Consider the following 21,550-nt stretch of genomic DNA (forward strand, 5'->3'; position numbering starts at 1 on the left):
GCCTTTGGGGTGTGCGAGCTGTGCGGCCACACAGGGCACCATAGAAACAGGGGCCCCGGACGGCTCACACAGCTCGCAGTGTAACAGGCCGGCCGAAGATGGGGAGAAGCGACGTATGCGGTTGTAGTACGGTTTTTAAAGGGGTACTCCAGGAAAAACTTTATATATATATATATATATATATATATCAACTGGCTCCAGAAAGTTAAACAGATTTGTAAATTACTTCTATTAAAAAATCTTAATCCTTTCCGTACTTATGAGCTTCTGAAGTTAAGGTTGTTCTTTTCTGTCTAAGTGCTCTCTGATGACACGTGTCTCGGGAACCGCCCAGTTTAGAAGAGGTTTGCTATGGGGATTTGCTTCTAAACTGGGCGGTTCCCCAGACACGTGTCATCAGAGAGCACTTAGACAGAAAAGAACAGCCTTAACTTCAGAAGCTCATAAGTACTGAAAGGATTAAGATTTTTTTAATAGAAGTAATTTACAAATCTTTCTGAAGCCAGTTGATATATAAAAAAAGTTTTTTCCTGGATAACCCCTTTAAACCGGAGTCAAAACCGTGGTTGACCACGTTTTTGTCTCCGGTTTAAAAACCGTTCTGCAACCGCATACGTTTTTTTTTTTTACATGGACGTCAATGGGAGCGCACATCTATACACTTCCATACGGGAAACCGTATACGGTTTTTACTTTGCACATGCGCATCTGCATCCTAAAGTCCCCACCCAAGACCCCTCCCATAAAAAATGGACAAAATTATCAAAAACTTATGTTTTGTTTTTTTATAAAAACTGACGGAACTGTATGCACTTTAAAAACAGTATATAGTTTAAAAACGCATACGGTTTACTTTTTCCCATACTGTTCCATCCGTTTTTTTGCCATAAGGTTTTCTTTAGAAAAACGGATTGAAAACAGTATGGCAAAAACGTCATGTGAACCCAGCCTTACAAAGATTTTTTTCATGAGGAGGAGGTTTGTTACAGTGTGTCACCCCAGTAGTAAGGAGATTACATGAGGAGGAGGTTTGTTACAGTGTGTCACCCCAGTAGTAAGGAGATTACATGAGGAGGAGGTTTGTTACAGTGTGTCACCCCAGTAGTAAGGAGATTACATGAGGAGGAGGTTTGTTACAGTGTGTCACCCCAGTAGTAAGGAGATTACATGAGGAGGGGGTTTGTTACAGTGTGTCACCCCAGTAGTAAGGAGATTACATGAGGAGGGGGTTTGTTACAGTGTGTCACCCCAGTAGTAAGGAGATTACATGAGGAGGAGGTTTGTTACAGTGTGTCACCCCAGTAGTAAGGAGATTACATGAGGAGGAGGTTTGTTGCAGTGTGTCACCCCAGTAGTAAGGAGATTACATGAGGAGGAGGTTTGTTACAATGTGTCACCCCAGTAGTAAGGAGATTATATGAGGAGGAGGTTTGTTACAGTGTGTCACTCCAGTAGTAAGGAGATTACATGAGGAGGGGGTTTGTTACAGTGTGTCACCCCAGTAGTAAGGAGATTACATGAGGAGGGGGTTTGTTACAATGTGTCACCCCAGTAGTAAGGAGATTACATGAGGAGGAGGTTTGTTACAGTGTGTCACCCCAGTAGTAAGGAGATTACATGAGGAGGTTTGTTACAGTGTGTCACCCCAGTAGTAAGGAGATTACACGAGGAGGAGGTTTTTTACAGTGTGTCACCCCAGTAGTAAGGAGATTACATGAGGAGGGGGTTTGTTACAGTGTGTCACCCCAGTAGTAAGGAGATTACACGAGGAGGGGGTTTGTTACAGTGTGTCACCCCAGTAGTAAGGTGATTACATTAGGAGGAGGTTTGTTACAGTGTGCCACCCCAGTAGTAAGGAGATTACATGAGGAGGGGGTTTGTTACAGTGTGTCACCCCAGTAGTAAGGAGATTACATGGGGAGGGGGTTTGTTACAGTGTGTCACCCCAGTAGTAAGGAGATTACATGAGGAGGAGGTTTGTTACAGTGTGTCACCCCAGTAGTAAGGAGATTACATGAGGAGGAGGTTTGTTACTGTGTGTCACCCCAGTAGTAAGGTGATTACATGAGGAGGGGGTTTGTTACAGTGTGTCACCCCAGTAGTAAGGAGATTACATGAGGAGGAGGTTTGTTACAGTGTGTCACCCCAGTAGGAAGGAGATTACATGAGGAGGGGGTTTGTTACAGTGTGTCACCCCAGTAGGAAGGAGATTACATGAGGAGGGGGTTTGTTACAGTGTGTCACCCCAGTAGTAAGGTGGGGCGTGTAAAAGGGCAGAGCCACCAAGCAGGGTCAAGGGGCGGCAAAATTAGCTTTCGCCTAGGGTGGTAAAAATCCTTGCACCAGGCCTGGTCTCCTTGGACCGATGGGAACATTAAAGATGATGATTTGGGAGACCCAATAGTAACCTGGCGCCTGGTACCTTATCAAACAGAGCGATGTATAAGGAGAACCCAAATTTGTCCTTCAGGTTAACTTTGTCGGCCAGCGAGTTGCAGAGCTCCATGGCCGTGGTGGCCGAGTCCGTGAGAAGCGTCTTAGTCGTCCCATCCATGAACGTCACAGGGAGCATAATGGGCTTCTTGGATTTGGTGGCCTGTGGAGACCAAGGGGGGAAACATTACACTCAATAAAGTGAGAAGAAGTCTACTCAAAGTACAATGGCCCAACAGGACCAAAACATCACATAGCGACAGTGGTCTTCAAACTGTGGACCTCCAGATATTGCAAAACTACAACTCACAACATGCCCGGACAGCCGTAGGCTGTCCGGGCATGTTGTGGGTTGTAGTTTTGCAACATCTGGAGGGCCACAGTTTGGAGAACACTGCTTAGTTTGAAGACCGCTTTTGGAGGTCCACAGTTTGGAGACTAATGAGTTGTAGTTATGAAACATCTGGAGGTCCTCAGTTTAGAGACCACTCCTTAGTTCGGAGACCACAGTTTGGAGACCAGATCTGAAGGTCCAGAGTTTGGAGACCACTGAGTTGTAGTTATGAAACATCTGGAGGTCCTCAGTTTAGAGACCACTCCTTAGTTTGGAGACCACATCTGAAGGTCCAGAGTTTGGAGACCACTGAGTTGTAGTTATGAAACATCTGGAGGTCCAGAGTTTGGTGACCACTGAGTTGTAGTTTTGCAACATGTGGAGGGACACAGTTTGGAGAACACTGTTTAGTTTGAAGACCGCTTTTTGGAGGTCCACAGTTTGGAGACCAATGAGTTGTAGCTATGAAACATCTGGAGGTCCTCAGTTTAGAGACCACTACTTAGTTTGGAGACCAGATCTGAAGGTCCAGAGTTTGGTGACCACTGAGTTGTAGTTTTGCAACATGTGGAGGGACACAGTTTGGAGAACACTGTTTAGTTTGAAGACCGCTTTTTGGAGGTCCACAGTTTGGAGACCAATGAGTTGTAGCTATGAAACATCTGGAGGTCCAGAGTTTGGAGACCAATGAGTTGTAGTTTTGCAACATCTGCAGAACACCACTACTACAGGATATTCCAGATCTCTGGGGCAGGAAGGATACGCCCCCATTGCCCTCTGGTTATGTCTTTAAAGGGGTACTCCGCCCCTAGACATCTTATCCCCTGTCCAAAGGATCGTACCCCCACATTCTCCCTGGTGCACTTGGAGTTCGTTTAGAGCGTCAGATGCAGCGCCGGATGCTCGTGACGGCCGCACCCCGCTCGTGACGCCACGGCCATGCCCCCTCAATGCAAGTCACGACCATCACGCCCGCTCCAATAGACTTGAATTGAGGGGGCGTGTCCGTGACGTCACAAGCGGGGCGCGGCGGTGACATCATCAACCTCTGCCCCGCATCGTCAGTCATCCCGCACGGAGCGAAGTTCGCTCGTTGCACCGGATGTCTGGTGTGCCGCAGCCGAGATCGCGGGGGTCCCCAGCGGCAGTACATCTTGTCCCCTATCCTTTGGTGGAGTAACCCTTTAATGCACAATATGGGTTACTTGGATGTAATTTATTTGAGTAGGGGATACCTGACTTCAGGAACATATGGAGGATTGTTATACCCGACACCACTACGGGTCCTATACAAGACACGGAAATATTCCATGTGACTATTGTATATACTGACCTAACAACAAACCCCAAAGGGGAAGCAGGGTAATACCAATATCAACAAGTTTGGGGGGGGGGAGACAACCCCCAAGGGGTACCCTAAACTAGAAACCCTCCCAAACAAATATAATAAAATATAACCTTTATTTAGCACTTAAAAATAATGGCGAAAAACAATGCGATAATTCACCTAAACACCACTAGGTGTCAGTATCACACAAGCTATTTAAAAACACAGCTGGTGTTTCCAATTGCAGTTCATATTACTGCCAAAAATAACGGTGTGCCACTATATATTATGTAGATACAAAGAGCAAAATACGACCCATACGTCAGGCGCTGTTCCAATTTCCAAGATAAAATAAACGTAGCCAAAGCAATATGGCGCTTAAAGTGCCAGCAGGCACTATATTTATTAGAGTAAGAACCAGTGACGCGTTTCGGAGGTAGAACCCTCCTTCCTCAGATTGGCAAATGCCAATCTGAGGAAGGAGGGTTCTACCTCCGAAACGCGTCATTGGTTCTTACTCTAATAAATATAGTGCCTGCTGGCACTTTAACCGCCATATTGCTATGGCTATGTTTATTTTATCTTGGACATTGGAACAGCGCCTGACGTATGGGTCGTATTTTGCTCTTTATATCTACTTCACTGAACAGGATTGGGTTCCCCACCCCTGTGACCCAATAGGCTTCGCAGTTTTTTTCCGATCAAGCTTCTGACTGTACCCCTATCTAGGGGTGATAAGCGCAATTTATCTACCACAAGGTGGGCTGCCAACCGTAAGGCTGGTGCCCTGCCCTACCCCTCATTCCACCTTGTGTCTTGGGTAATACACGAAGCGCGGTCCCTCTTCTTTCTCTTTTATTATAGATACTATGGGGGAGATTTTTCAAAACCTGTATAGAGGAAGAGTAGTGCAGTTGCCCATAGCAACCAATCAGATTGCTTCTTTCATTTTGAAAGAGGTCTGTGAAAAATGAAAGAAGTGATCTGATTGGTTGCTATGGGCAACTGCACCACTCTTCCTCTACACAGGTTTTGATAAATCTTCCCGTATATCTTTTAGGCCACTCATATGTCTGCTGAGTGATAAAGTTAGGGCTGACCACAAACGCTGCTGATTAAAATGTCACATAAGCCTAAGTCTTGACGTTTCGCTGGAGACCCAGCTTCATCAGAGGACTGGCGGCTACTGTATATTGTATATTGTATATACTGTATTTAAGGCTATAACACCTGGCACCAGAAGTCACGATTCCTCCTTGACTCTTGAGTCTAGATCAATGGTCCCCCACCCGGTCCTCAGGGTCCACTAACATTCTTGGAGGCCACCAATATTCTGGGTTTTTCCAGTTACTCCATTGGAATAGAACAGGAAAAAGTTCAAATCCGGGACTCCTTGTGTCCTTGAGGACCTGTGCTGAAGATGACACTGGCACCTAGTATTAGTACCATGCACCTTGAAAAAAACAAATACCAACCTGAAGCTCCAACCAGCTGGGGGGCTGCGTCCTGGTGCCATTGGCAAATGTCCTTCTCAAGCGCTCTTCACAGTATGGGGCATACCCCGGTGGCCCGCCGTTTATAAAGTTTCTCAAATACTGAAAAGAAGACACGGAGAGAGGCGATTGTTATACCCTGTAATTGCTATACAGCAGAATATAGTCCCATACTGTAAGGGTTAATGTACTATAGATTTAGTTGTGGAGGCGCTATGTGCCGCAGTGACTGAAAGGGGCCCCACTCTCTAGCTCCATCGTTGTCTTTTCCTATGGGTAGCAGGAACAGTCAGTGGGAAATTCTGTCCTTTATGATAGTGTATTCCAGGACTGTAAATGGGGGCTCTACAGAGCAGAACAGTCCGCAGCACCTGCTGTAATCATTCTCTGTCTGCTCCTCTGCCTGTGGCATTGTTCAGCACAAGACAGCATGCTGTAACCACACCTCATATTCTCTATATTAATACAAAGAGATTTGTATATCTGTATATGGTGGTATAGCTGGAGGGGTTGGTCAAAGGTGATGACATCACTCAGGGGCGGGGCTAGAGCTCAGAGATAATATCCAGTCACGCCTTCTGAGACAACAGAGGTTGATGCGTTATCACAGGAGAGAGGGAGGAGCCGGGAAACTGCTGAGACAACACCACACTGACTATGAGAGGACTACACAACTTCCTGTCAGGAAAGAGGGAGGAGCCTGGGAGCTGATGACACAACACCACACTGAAAATGAAAGGACTACACAACTTCCTGTCAGGAGAGAGGGAGGAGCCAGGAAGCTGCTGAGACAAAACCCCACTGACAATGAGAGGACTACACAACTATCTGTCAGGGGTGAATCACACAAAAACATGCTGAAGCCAGTACAATGTGTTATAACACTATATTAGTCAGTTATAGATCTTGGGGGGCGCTGTAGGGAAACCGAACACTTACTGACAAGTTTTTTTTGACAGATCCCATCTGATGGCTGTAAGAATGGGGTGTATCGGGGTCACTCACCTTAACAAACTTCTCAGAGGGGGCAAAACATCCCACACACAGGGACATGAGGATCCAGCCGCGGGCGTGGCTGCTTTTGGAGGGGTTCTGGGTGAGCTGCTTGGAGATTTGGCAATAGATTTCATCCCTGTAGGACAAGATGAAGCCAAAACATTACATTTATAAATTTTGAAATGTTCCTGTATAAGAATAAGGTCACATGGTGGGATACACGCGAGTTTCCTGCAGCGGGATTTCCGCAGCAGACCCCATTGAGGTCAATGTAATCTGCTGCAGATTTTTGGCTGGGAAGATTCCACTGTATAAAATCCACAGCAGAAAACTCACAGGTAACTCGCCTGTGTGAATATAACCCAAAACGCCAGAGCCTCAGCGTGCTGACATTATTGAAAACTGCTACTGAGCCAAAACAGGAATGAAGAGTGAAAAAACACCAAATAAAAAAATGCCACGTGGGTCTGGGATCTCCTATATCCCTATTGGGACCCCAGGGGATAACATCTTTGATTGCGGGGGTCCGGCTGCTGGGGACCACTGTGATCTTTGCCGCGGAATCCCAGTCGTCCGCTACTCGTAGTAAACTCTGCTCCATGCCGGATGACTGGGGACCACAACCGTCACGCCCCCTCCCATAGACATGAAAGGAGGGGGCGTGGCATGGCGTCACGATCACGGAAGCCCCGGGCCCCAAGAAGCCCCCTCCATTCATTTCTATGCGAGTAGGCATGAAAGGTGGGGGGGTGATGGCTGTGGTCGTCCATCATCCGGCAGGTAGCAGAGTTCTCTCCATGTGCCGGATGACTGGTGCCGCGCTGATGATTGTGGTGGGTCCCAACAACTGGACCAGGTCTGTGCAAGGATATTTGCAGCTAATTTTGCCGCCCACTTGACTGAGCCCATTGGCTCCACTCTTTCACACGCCCCACCTTACTACTGGGGTGACACACTGTAACAAACCTCCTCCTCATGTAATCACCTTACTTCTGGGGTGACACACTGTAACAAACCTCCTCCTCATGTAATAACCTTACTTCTGGGGTGACACACTGTAACAAACCTCTTCATGTAATCTCCTTACTACTGGGGTGACACACTGTAACAAACCTTCTCCTCATATAATCTCCTTACTTCTGGGGTGACACACTGTAACAAACCTCCTCCTCATGTAATCTCCTTACTACTGGGGTGACACACTGTAACAAACCTCCTCCTCATGTAATCTCCTTACTACTGGGGTGACACACTGTAACAAACCTCCTCCTCATGTAATCACCTTACTACTGGGGTGACACACTGTAACAAACCTCCTCCTCATGTAATCACCTTAGTACTGGGGTGACACACTGTAACAAACCTCCTCCTCATGTAATCACCTTACTACTGGGGTGACACACTGTAACAAACCTCCTCCTCATGTAATCACCTTACTACTGGGGTGACACACTGTAACAAACCTCCTCCTCATGTAATCACCTTACTACTGGGGTGACACACTGTAACAAACCTCCTCCTCATGTAATCACCTTACTACTGGGGTGACACACTGTAACAAAGCTCCTCCTCATGTAATCTCCTTACTACTGGGGTGACAAACTGTAACAAATCCCCTCCTCATGTAATCACCTTACTACTGGGGTGACACACTGTAACAAACCTCCTACTCATGTAATCTCATTACTACTGGAGTGACACACTGTAACAAACCTCCTCCTCATGTAATCACCTTAGTACTGGGGTGACACACTGTAACAAACCTCCTCCTCATGTAATCACCTTACTACTGGGGTGACACACTGTAACAAACCTCCTCCTCATGTAATCACCTTACTACTGGGGTGACACACTGTAACAAACCTTCTCCTCATGTAATCACCTTACTACTGGGGTGACACACTGTAACAAACCTCCTCCTCATGTAATCACCTTACTACTGGGGTGACACACTGTAACAAAGCTCCTCCTCATGTAATCTCCTTACTACTGGGGTGACAAACTGTAACAAATCCCCTCCTCATGTAATCTCCTTACTACTGGGGTGACACACTGTAACAAACCTCCTACTCATGTAATCTCATTACTACTGGAGTGACACACTGTAACAAACCTCCTCCCCATTTAATCTCCTTACTACTGGGGTGACACACTGTAACAAACCCCCTCCTCATGTAATCCCCTTACTACTGGGGTGACACACTGTAACAAACCCCCTCCTCATGTAATCTCCTTACTACTGGGGTGACACACTGTAACAAACCCCCTCCTCATGTAATCTCATTACTACTGGGGTGACACACTGTAACAAAGCTCCTCCTCATGTAATCTCCTTACTACTGGGGTGACAAACTGTAACAAATCCCCTCCTCATGTAATCACCTTACTACTGGGGTGACACACTGTAACAAACCTCCTACTCATGTAATCTCATTACTACTGGAGTGACACACTGTAACAAACCTCCTCCTCATGTAATCACCTTAGTACTGGGGTGACACACTGTAACAAACCTCCTCCTCATGTAATCACCTTACTACTGGGGTGACACACTGTAACAAACCTCCTCCTCATGTAATCACCTTACTACTGGGGTGACACACTGTAACAAACCTCCTCCTCATGTAATCACCTTACTACTGGGGTGACACACTGTAACAAACCTCCTCCTCATGTAATCACCTTACTACTGGGGTGACACACTGTAACAAAGCTCCTCCTCATGTAATCTCCTTACTACTGGGGTGACAAACTGTAACAAATCCCCTCCTCATGTAATCACCTTACTACTGGGGTGACACACTGTAACAAACCTCCTACTCATGTAATCTCATTACTACTGGAGTGACACACTGTAACAAACCTCCTCCCCATTTAATCTCCTTACTACTGGGGTGACACACTGTAACAAACCCCCTCCTCATGTAATCCCCTTACTACTGGGGTGACACACTGTAACAAACCCCCTCCTCATGTAATCTCCTTACTACTGGGGTGACACACTGTAACAAACCCCCTCCTCATGTAATCTCATTACTACTGGAGTGACACACTGTAACAAACCTCCTCCCCATGTAATCTCCTTACTACTGGGGTGACACACTGTAACAAACCTCCTACTCATGTAATCTCATTACTATTGGGATGACACACTGTAACAAACCTCCTCGTCATGTAATCTCCTTACTTCTGGGGTGACACACTGTAACAAACCTCCTCCTCATGTAATCTCTTTACTACTGGGGTGACACACTGTAACAAACCCCCTCCTCATGTAATCTCATTACTACTGGAGTGACACACTGTAACAAACCTCCTCCCCATGTAATCTCCTTACTACTGGGGTGACACACTGTAACAAACCTCCTACTCATGTAATCTCATTACTACTGGGATGACACACTGTAACAAACCTCCTCCTCATGTAATCTCCTTACTACTGGGGTGACACACTGTAACAAACCTCCTCCTCATGTAATCTCCTTACTACTGGGTGACACACTGTAACAAACCCCCTCCTCATGTAATCTACTTATTATTGGGGTGACACACTGTAACAAACCACCTCCTCATGTAATCTCCTTACTTCTGGGGTGACACACTGTAACAAACCTCCTCCCCATGCAATCTCCTTACTACTGGGGTGACACACTGTAAAAAAAACCCTCCTCATGTAATCTCCTTACTACTGGGGTGACACACTGTAAAAAACCTCCTCCTCATGTAATCACCTTACTACTGGGGTGACACACTGTAACAAACCTCCTCCTCATGTAATCACCTTAGTTCTGGGGTGACACACTGTAACAAACCTCCTCCTCATGTAATCTCCTTACTACTGGGGTGACACACTGTAACAAACCTCCTCCTCATGTAATCACCTTACTACTGGGGTGACACACTGTAACAAACCTCCTCCTCATGTAATCACCTTACTACTGGGGTGACACACTGTAACAAACCTCCTCCTCATGTAATCACCTTACTACTGGGGTGACACACTGAAACAAAGCTCCTCCTCATGTAATCTCCTTACTACTGGGGTGACACACTGTAACAAATCCCCTCCTCATTTAATCACCTTACTACTGGGGTGACACACTATAACAAACCTCCTCCTCATGTAATCTCCTTACTACTGGGGTGACACACTGTAACAAACCCCCTCCTCCTGTAATCTCATTACTACTGGAGTGACACACTGTAACAAACCTCCTCCCCATGTAATCTCCTTACTACTGGGGTGACACACTGTAACAAACCTCCTACTCATGTAATCTCATTACTACTTGGATGACACACTGTAACAAACCTCCTCCTCATGTAATCTCCTTACTACTGGGTGACACACTGTAACAAACCCCCTCCTCATGTAATCTACTTATTATTGGGGTGACTCACTGTAACAAACCACCTCCTCATGTAATCTCCTTACTTCTGGGGTGACACACTGTAACAAACCTCCCCCCCATGCAATCTCCTTACTACTGGGGTGACACACTGTAAAAAAAAACCTCCTCATGTAATCTCCTTACTACTGGGGTGACACACTGTAACAAACCTCCTCCTCATGTAATCACCTTACTACTGGGGTGACACACTGTAACAAACCTCCTCCTCATGTAATCACCTTACTTCTGGGGTGACACACTGTAACAAACCTCCTCCTCATGTAATCTCCTTACTACTGGGGTGACACACTGTAACAAACCTCCTCGTCATGTAATCACCTTACTAATGGGGTGACACACTGTAACAAACCTCCTCCTCATGTAATCACCTTACTACTGGGGTGACACACTGTAACAAACCTCCTCCTCATGTAATCACCTTACTACTGGGGTGACACCCTGTAACAAACCTCCTCCTCATGTAATCACCTTACTACTGGGGTGACACATTGTAACAAACCTCCTCCTCATGTAATCACCTTACTACTGGGGTGACACACTGTAACAAAGCTCCTCCTCATGTAATCTCCTTACTACTGGGGTGACACACTGTAACAAATCCCCTCCTCATGTAATCACCTTACTACTGGGGTGACACACTATAACAAACCTCCTCCTCATGTAATCTCCTTACTACTGGGGTGACACACTGTAACAAACCCCCTCCTCATGTAATCTCATTACTACTGGAGTGACACACTGTAACAAACCTCCTCCCCATGTAATCTCCTTACTGCTGGGGTGACACACTGTAACAAACCTCCTCCTCATGTAATCTCATTACTACTGGGATGACACACTGTAACAAACCTCCTCCTCATGTAATCTCCTTACTACTGGGTGACACACTGTAACAAACCCCCTCCTCATGTAATCTACTTATTATTGGGGTGACACACTGTAACAAACCACCTCCTCATGTAATCTCCTTACTTCTGGGGTGACACACTGTAACAAACCTCCTCCCCATGTAATCTCCTTACTACTGGGGTGACACACTGTAAAAAAAACCTCCTCATGTAATCTCCTTACTACTGGGGTGACACACTGTAACAAACCTCCTCCTCATGTAATCTCATTACTACTGGGGTGACACACTGTAACAAACCTCCTCCTCATGTAATCTCCTTACTACCGGGGTGACACACTGTAACAAACCCCCTCCTCATGTAACCTCTTTTCTACTGGGGTGACACACTGTAACAAACCCCCTCCTCATGTAATCTCCTGACTACTGGGGTGACACATTGTAGCAAACCTCCTCCTCATGTAATCTCCTTACTACTGGGTGACACACTGTAACAAACCTCCTCCTCATGTAATCTCCTTATTACTGGGGTGACACACTGTAACAAACCCACTCCTCATGTAATCTCCTTACTACTGGGTTGACACACTGTAACAAACCCCCTCCTCATGTAATCTCCTTACTACTGGGGTGACACACTGTAACAAATCCCCTCCTTATGTAATCTCCTTACTACTGGGGTGACACACTGTAACAAACCTTCTCCTCATATAATCTCCTTACTACTGGGGTGACACACTGTAACAAACCTCCTCCTCATGTAATCTCCTTACTTCTGGGGTGACACACTGTAACAAACCTCCTCCCCATGTAATCTCCTTACTACTGGGGTGACACACTGTAAAAAAAAACCCTCCTCATGTAATCTCCTTACTACTGGGGTGACACACTGTAACAAACCTCCTCCTCATGTAATCTCATTACTACTGGGGTGACACACTGTAACAAACCCCCTCCTCATGTAACCTCTTTTCTACTGGGGTGACACACTGTAACAAACCCCCTCCTCATGTAATCTCCTTACTACTGGGGTGACACATTGTAGCAAACCTCCTCCTCATGTAATCTCATTACTACTGGGTGACACACTGTAACAAACCCCCTCCTCATGTAATCACCTTACTACTGGGGTGACACTGTAACAAACCTCCTCCTCATGTAATCTCCTTATTACTGGGGTGACAAACTGTAACAAACCCACTCCTCATGTAATCTCCTTACTTATGGGGTGACACACTGTAACAAACCCCCTCCTCATGTAATCTCCTTACTACTGGGGTGACACACTGTAACAAATCCCCTCCTTATGTAATCTCCTTACTACTGGGGTGACACACTGTAACAAACCTTCTCCTCATATAATCTCCTTACTACTGGGGTGACACACTGTAACAAACCCCCTCCTCATGTAATCTCCTTACTACTGGGGTGACATACTGTAACAAACCTCCTCCTCATGTAATCTCCTTACTACTGGGGTGACAAACTGTAACAAACCTCCTCCTCATGTAATCTCCTTACTACTGGGGTGACACACTGTAACAAACCTCCTCCTCATGTAATCTCCTTACTACTGGGGTGACACACTGTAACAAACCTCCTCCTCATGTAATCTCCTTACTACTGGGGTGACACACTGTAACAAACCCCCTCCTCATGTAATCTCCTTACTACTGGGGTGACACACTGTAACAAACCTCCTCCTCATGTAATCTATTTATTATTGGGGTGACACACTGTAACAAACCTCCTCCTCATGTAATCTCCTTACTACTGGGGTGACACACTGTAACAAATCTCCTCCTCATGTAATATCCTTACTACTGGGGTGACACATTGTAACAAACCTCCTCCTCATGTAATCTCCTTACTACTGGGTGACACACTGTAACAAACCTCCTCCCCATGTAATCTCCTTATTACTGGGGTGACACACTGTAACAAACCCACTCCTCATGTAATCTCCTTACTACTGGGGTGACACACTGTAACAAACCCCCTCCTCATGTAATCTCCTTACTACTGGGGTGACACACTGTAACAAATCCCCTCCTTATGTAATCTCCTTACTACTGGGGTGACACACTGTAACAAACCTTCTCCTCATATAATCTCCTTACTACTGGGGTGACACACTGTAACAAACCTCCTCCTCATGTAATCTCCTTACTACTGGGGTGACACACTGTAACAAACCTCCTCCTCATGTAATCTCCTTACTACTGGGGGGACACACTGTAACAAACCTCCTCCTCATGTAATCTCCTTACTACTGGGGTGACACATTGTAACAAACCTCCTCCTCATGTAATCACCTTACTACTGGGGTGACACACTGTAACAAACCCACTCCTCATGTAATCTCCTTACTACTGGGGTGACACACTGTAACAAACCCCCTCCTCATGTAATCTCCTTACTACTGGGGTGACACACTGTAACAAACCCCCTCCTCATGTAATCTCCTTACTACTGGGGTGACACACTGTAACAAATCCCCTCCTTATGTAATCTCCTTACTACTGGGGTGACACAATGTAACAAACCCCCTCCTCATGTAATCTCCTTACTACTGGGGTGACACACTGTAACAAACCCCCTCCTCATGTAATCTCCTTACTTCTGGGGTGACACACTGTAACAAACCCCCTCCTCATGTAATCTCCTTACTACTGGGGTGACACACTGTAACAAATCCCCTCCTTATGTAATCTCCTTACTACTGGGGTGACACACTGTAACAAACCTCCTCCTCATATAATCTCCTTACTACTGGGGTGACACACAGTAACAAACCTCCTCCGCATGTAATCTCCTTACTACTGGGGTGACACACAGTAACAAACCTCCTCCTCATATAATCTCCTTACTACTGGAATGACACACTGTAACAAACCTCCTCCTCATGTAATCTCCTTACTACTGGGGTGACACACTGTAACAAACCACCTCCTCATGTAATCTCCTTACTACTGGGGTGACACACTGTAACAAATCTCCTCCTCATGTAATATCCTTACTACTGGGGTGACACACTGTAACAAACCCCCTCCTCATGTAATCTCTTTTCTACTGGGGTGACACACTGTAACAAACCCCCTTCTCATGTAATCTCATCAAGAGGGCACTCTAGGCGGCGGCCTATATTGCCTATAGGTGGACCGGCCTGGGCTGGAACCCACCACAATTAGACATCTTATCCCTTATCTTTTGGATACGAGATGAGATGTTTAGGGGGACGGAGTACTCCTTTAAAGGGGTACTCTGGTGGAAAACATTTTTTTTTTTTTAAATAATCAACTGGTGCCAGAACGTTAAACAAACTTGCTAATTACTTCTATTAAAAAATCGTAATCCTTCCAGTACTTACTAGCTGCTGAATACTACAGAGGAGATTCTGTTCTTTTTGGAACACAGAGCTCTCTGCTGACATCACGACCACAGTGCTCTCTGCTGACATCTCTGTCTATTTTAGGAACTGTCCAGAGCAGCATATCTTTACTATGGGGATTTTCTCCTACTCTGGACAGTTCCTAAAATGGACAGAGGTGTCAGCAGAGAGCACTGTGGTCGTGATGTCAGCAGGGAGCTCTGTGTTCCAAAAAGAAAAGAATTTCCTCTGTAGTATTCAGCAGCTAATAAGTACTGGAAGGATTAAGATTTTTTTTAATAGAAGTAATTTACAAATCTGTTTAACTTCCTGGCACCAGTTGATTTAAAAATAAAAAAATAAAAAGGTTTGCCCTTTAATGGTCCATATCGTATACAAAAACTGAACCAGCAGGGGGCGGCAGTGTTATCGCAGTGCTTCATGCACTTGCAAAACTACAACTCCCAGCATGCCCGGACAGCCTTCGGCTGTCCGGGCATGCTGGGAGTTGTAGTTTTGCAACAGCTGGAGGCACACTGGTTGGAAAACACTGGTCTGATGCATAAACTGTATGATGAGAGGTGAACGGCCCCATAAGGTGAGAAGGAAATGAGGCAGAAATTAGTGTCTGTCAGCTGCAGGTAAAGGCTTCCATGTCCATCATTTATTCATGTGGCTCCATTGACAGCGATACTATTGTCGCCCAGATGGTCGGCGCACACAGCAGCTGCTCAGGCACGACTGCTCCTCCATTATTCATAGTCAGGGATACCGTACAGTGAAGCGCCCTTTGTGAGAGGGGGGGCGCTGTGACCCCATCACCTCTATTCATGGGGTTCACGAAAATTCTACATGTAGCTGCGCAGATACCTCGCTTTCTTTACATCTAACATCTAAGGCCTAATATCAAAACCCGTCCAGAGGAAAAGTTGCTGAGTTGCCCCTAGCAACCAATCAGATGGCTGCTTTCACTTTTAACCCCTTAAGGACCAGGCCTGTTTTATTTTTGCGTTTTTGTTTTTTCCTCCTCGTCTTCTAAAATCCATAACTCCTTTATATTTCCATCTACAGACCCATAGAAGGGCTTGTTTTGTGCGTGACCCATTGTACTTTGTAACGAAACCATAAAATGTACGACGAACCCCCCCCCAAATTTTTTTTTAGGGAGGACATTTAAATGAAAACCACTATTTTGCGCATTTTGGAGGGTTTCGTTTTCACACTGTACACTTTACGGTATAAAAAAACATGTGTTCTTTATTCTGGGGGTCAATACGATTAAAATGATACCCATGACTAGATACTTTTATATTTTTGTACCGCTTAAAAAAAAAATCTAAAACTTTTTGTACAAAATCAGTAATCTAAAATCGCCCTGTTTTGACCACCTAGAACTTCTTCATTTTTCCGTATATAGGGCGGTTTGAGGGCTCATTTTTTTGCACCGTCATCTGTACTTTTTTATCGATACCACATTTGCATATATAAAACTTTTAGATCTTTTTTTATGAATTATTTTTTTATAAAGTGTGACAAAAAAGCAGCATTTTTGGACTTTTTTTTTTATTTTTTACAATTACGCCATTCACAATACAGGATAATTAACATTATATTTTGATAGAACAGACAATTATGCACGCGGCGATACCAAATATGTTTATAAAAAAAATGTACGCTTTTTGGGGGTAAAATGGGAAAAACAGACTATTTTCATTTTTATTGGGGGAAGGGATTTTTCACTTTTTTTTTTACTTTTTATTTTTACATTTTTCAACTTTTTTTTTTTTTTTTACACTTTTTATGTCCCCATAGGAGACTATCTATAGCAATCATTTGATTGCTAATACTGTTCAGTGCTATGTATCGGACATAGCACTGATCAGTATTATCGGTGATCTTCTGCTCTGGTCTGCTCGATCTCAGACCAGAGCAGAAGATGCCAGGAGACGGCCGGAGTCAGGTGAGGGGACCTCCGGCCACCATGCTGGATGATCGGATCGCCGCGGCAGCGCTGTGGGTGATCCGATCATCCATTCAAAGTACCGCACTGCCGCAGATGCCGTGATCTGTATTGATCACGGCATCTGAGGGGTTAATGGGGGACATCCGCGCCATCACGGATGTCGGCCATTACCGGCGGGTCCCCGGTAATGGAACCTGCCGTGTATGACGCGAGCACCGCTCCGATGTTCGTGCTCATACACAGGACGTAAATATAGGTGCGGGAAGTTCCACCAAACCAGGAAACACATTTACGTCTGTGGTCGTTAAGGGGTTAACAAGGCCTCTGCAAAATGAAAGCAGCGATCTGATTGGTTGCTATGGGCAACTGGGCAACTTTTACTCTTGGCTGATTATGATATTAGGCCCTAGATGAATTAGATATAAAGAAAGGGAGATATCTGCGCAGCTACATGTAGAATTTTCGCGAACCCCATAGCAACCAATCAGATCGCTTCTTTCATTTTGCATTGGCCTTGTTAAAAATGAAAGCAGCGATCTGATTGGTTGTTATGGGCAACTCAGCAACTTTTCCTCTTGACAGGTTTTAATAACTGAGGGCTTCCGGCTGTCCGGGCATCCTGGGAGTTGTAGTTTTGCTACATCTGGAGGCCCATAGTTTGGAGACCAGTGATCTACTGTTGCTATCTACTCCAGTCACACCCAGAGCTGCATCTACAGGTTCTGCTGTCCTGCATTGTAGAACTTATAGAAGGATGAATTTATGAAGTGGCGCAAACCTACATAAAAAAAAAATTTGCACATTGACATGCACTTAACCCCTTAAGGACACAGGACGTAAATGTACGTCCTGGTGCGGTGGTACTTAACGCACCAGGACGTACATTTACGTCCTAAGCATAACCGCGGGCATCGGAGCGATGCCCGTGTCATGCGCGGCTGATCCCGGCTGCTGATCGCAGCCAGGGACCCGCCGGCAATGGCGCCATTAACCCCTCAGGTGCCGGGATCAATACAGATCCCGGCATCTGCGGCAGTGCGCGATTTAAATGAATGATCGGATCGCCCGCAGCGCTGCTGCGGGGATCCGATCATTCATAACGCCGCACGGAGGTCCCCTCACCTTCCTCCGTGCGGCTCCCGGCGTCTCCTGCTCTGGTCTGTGATCGAGCAGACCAGAGCAGAAGATGACCGATAATACTGATCTGTTCTATGTCCTATACATAGAACAGATCAGTATTAGCAATCATGGTATTGCTATGAATAGTCCCCTATGGGGACTATTCAAGTGTAAAAAAAAATGTAAAAAAATGTAAAAGTAAAAGTAAAAAAAAAGTGAAAAATCCCCTCCCCCAATAAAAAAGTAAAACGTCCGTTTTTTCCTATTTTACCCACAAAAAGCGTAAAAAAATTTTTTTATAGACATATTTGGTATTTCCGCGTGCGTAAATGTCCGAACTATTAAAATAAAATGTTAATGATCCCGTACGGTTAACGGCGTGAACGAAAAAAAAAAAAAAGTCCAAAATTCCTACTTTTTTTTATACATTTTATTAAAAAAAAATTATAAAAAATGTATTAAAAGTTTTTTATATGCAAATGTGGTATAAAAAAAAAGTACAGATCATGGCGCAAAAAATGAGCCCCCAAACCGCCGCTTATACGGAAAAATAAAAAAGTTAGGGGTCATCAAAATAAAGGGATTATAAACGTACTAATTTGGTTAAAAAGTTTGTGATTTTTTTTAAGCGCAACAATAATATAAAAGTATATAATAATGGGTATCATTTTAATCGTATTGACCCTCAGAATAAAGAACACACGTCATTTTTACCATAAATTGTACGGCGTGAAAACGAAACCTTCCAAAATGAGCAAAATTGAGTTTTTCGTTTTAATTTCCCCACAAAAATAGTGTTTTTTGGTTGCGCCATACATTTTATGATATAATGAGTGATGTCATTACAAAGGACAACTGGTCGCGCAAAAAACAAGCCCTCATACTAGTCTGTGGATGAAAATATAAAAGAGTTATGATTTTTAGAAGGCGAGGAGGAAAAAATGAAAACGTGGGCTGAGTCCTTGAGGGGTTAAAGGGGTACTCTGGTGGAAATTTTTTTTTTTTATTTAAATGAACTGGAGCCAGAAAGTTAAACAGATTTGTAAATGACTTCTATTTAAAAAAAAATCTTTACCCTTCCAGTACATTTTAGCAGCTGTATACTACAGAGGAAATTATTTTCTTTTATTTTTTTTATTTCTTTATTTGTCTTGTCCACAGTGCTCTCTGCTGACACCTCTGTCCGTGTCAAGAACTTTCCAGAGCAGGAGAGGTTGTGGCTATGTGGATTTTCTCCTGCTCTGGACAGTCCCTGATACGGACATCAGGTGTCAGCAGAGAGCAATTGTGGACAAGTCAAAAAAGAAATTCAAAAAGAAAAGAATTTTCTCTGTAGCATACAGCTGCTAATAAGTATTGGAAGGGTAAAGATTTTTTTATAGAAGTAATTTACAAATCTGTTTAACTTTCTGGCACCAGTTCATTTAAATAAAAAAAAATGTTTTCCACCGGAGTATCCCTTTAAGTTATCAGCTCATTTTGCACTCATTTTTGTAGTTTGCAGATGCACTCGTTGGTGCGATGAATTGTGTAAAAAAAAAAAAAAAAATATGTGCACATTTTTGTACAAATATAGCTGGCATAGGACTGTGCGTGAGCTTTTCTCCGTTTTTCTTTCTGCACCATCCAGGGGCTTCTTGTCGCAAACGTGCGCACATTTACAAAGTGACGCGCACAACACAAGGGGGAGGATTTATCAAAACTGTCCAGAAGAAAAAATGCTGAGTTGCCCATAGCAACCAATCAGATCGCTGCTTTCACTTTTCACAGGCCTTTTCAAAAATGAAAGAAGCGATCTGATTGGTTGCTATGGGTAACCCGGCAACTTTTCCTCTGGACAGGTTTTGATCAATCTCCCCCAATGAATTTTGCGCAATTACAAAACCTATTGCCCAAGTGTGCGGTTTCACCTGCTGCTGCGCCAAAGTGTATTATGTTGCGTGCCTTACCTAAATAAATAAATAAACCAATACGCAAATGACAGAAAGCCCCTGGATAGTGCAAAAAAAAAAGCGCTAAAAGAAGCCTCCCACACATGGCTAGCAAAGCTGGCTACTGAAGGACATTTGCGCAATATAATTAACATTATGTTACTTTGAATTATAGAAATTAAAGGAGTACTGCAGTCTTAGACACTTATCCACTATCTTGCGGATAGGGGATAAGTGTCTGATTGCGGTGGCTCTGACCGATGGGACCCCCAGCGATCTCCCATACGGGGACCCGGCATTGCCGCTTCTCTATGCGGCTAATGCGCATCGACCTCACTTAGGTGGACGATGATATGGAAACTAAACAGTCAAAGGGGTACTCCAATGAAAAAACATTTTTTTTTTTTTAAATCAACAGATTTGTAAATTACTTCTATATAAAAATCTTAAAGGGGTTATCCAGGAAAAAACTTTTTTTCATAAATCAACTGGCTCCAGAAAGTTAAACAGATCTGTAAATTATTTCTAGTAAAAAATCTTAATCCTTTCAGTACTTATGAGCTTCTGAAGTTAAGGTTGTTCATTTCTGTCTAAATCCTCTCTGATGACACCTGTCTCAGGAAACACCCAGTTTGGAAGCAAATCCCCATAGCAAACCTCTTCTAAACTGGGCGGTTCCCGAGACACGTGTCATCAGAGAGGATTTAGACTGAAAAGAACAACCTTAACTTCAGAAGCTCATAAGGACTGAAAGGATTAAGATTTTTTAATAGAAGTAATCTACAAATCTGTTTAACTTTCTGGAGCCAGTTGATATATATATATATATATATATATATATATATATATATATATATATAAAAAATTTCCTGGAATACCCCTTTAATCCTTCCAGTTCTTATCAGCTGCTGTATACTCCACAGGAAGTTCTTTTCTTTTTGAATTTCTTTTCTGTCTGACTACAGCACTCTCTGCTGCCACCTCTGTCTATTTTAGGCACTGTCCAGAAAAGGATAGGTTTGCTATGGGGATTTTGCACCTACTCTGGACTGTTTCCTGACATGAGAGAGAAAACTGCGGTCAGACAGAAAGGAAATTCAAAAAGAAAAGAACTTCCTGTGCAACATACAGAAGCTGATAAGTACTGGAAGGATTAAGATTTATAAATAGAAGTAATTTACAAATCTGTTTAACTTTCTGGCACCAGATGATTAAAAAAAATATATATATTTTCCCTCATGACATCATGCCCCGCCCCCTCAATGCAAGTCTATGGGAGGGGGCGTGACGGACGTCACGCCCCCTCCCATAGACTTACATTGAGG

General features: G+C 44.3%; 1 protein-coding gene across 1 annotated transcript in view; it reads right to left on the minus strand.

Moving 5' to 3' along the window:
• The window catches only part of MYO7A (myosin VIIA), a gene marked incomplete in the record, with an annotated part of 248,641 nt that overhangs the window by 40,503 nt on the left and 186,588 nt on the right, over positions 1 to 21,550 (minus strand). Inside the window, 3 exon segments of the mRNA XM_056561158.1 lie at positions 2,423 to 2,596; positions 5,570 to 5,689; positions 6,593 to 6,719. Coding sequence (XP_056417133.1) covers positions 2,423 to 2,596; positions 5,570 to 5,689; positions 6,593 to 6,719 — 421 coding nt within the window.

Source organism: Hyla sarda, chromosome 2 (assembly GCF_029499605.1).
Source record: "Hyla sarda isolate aHylSar1 chromosome 2, aHylSar1.hap1, whole genome shotgun sequence".
NCBI classification, from domain to species: Eukaryota; Metazoa; Chordata; class Amphibia; order Anura; family Hylidae; genus Hyla; species Hyla sarda.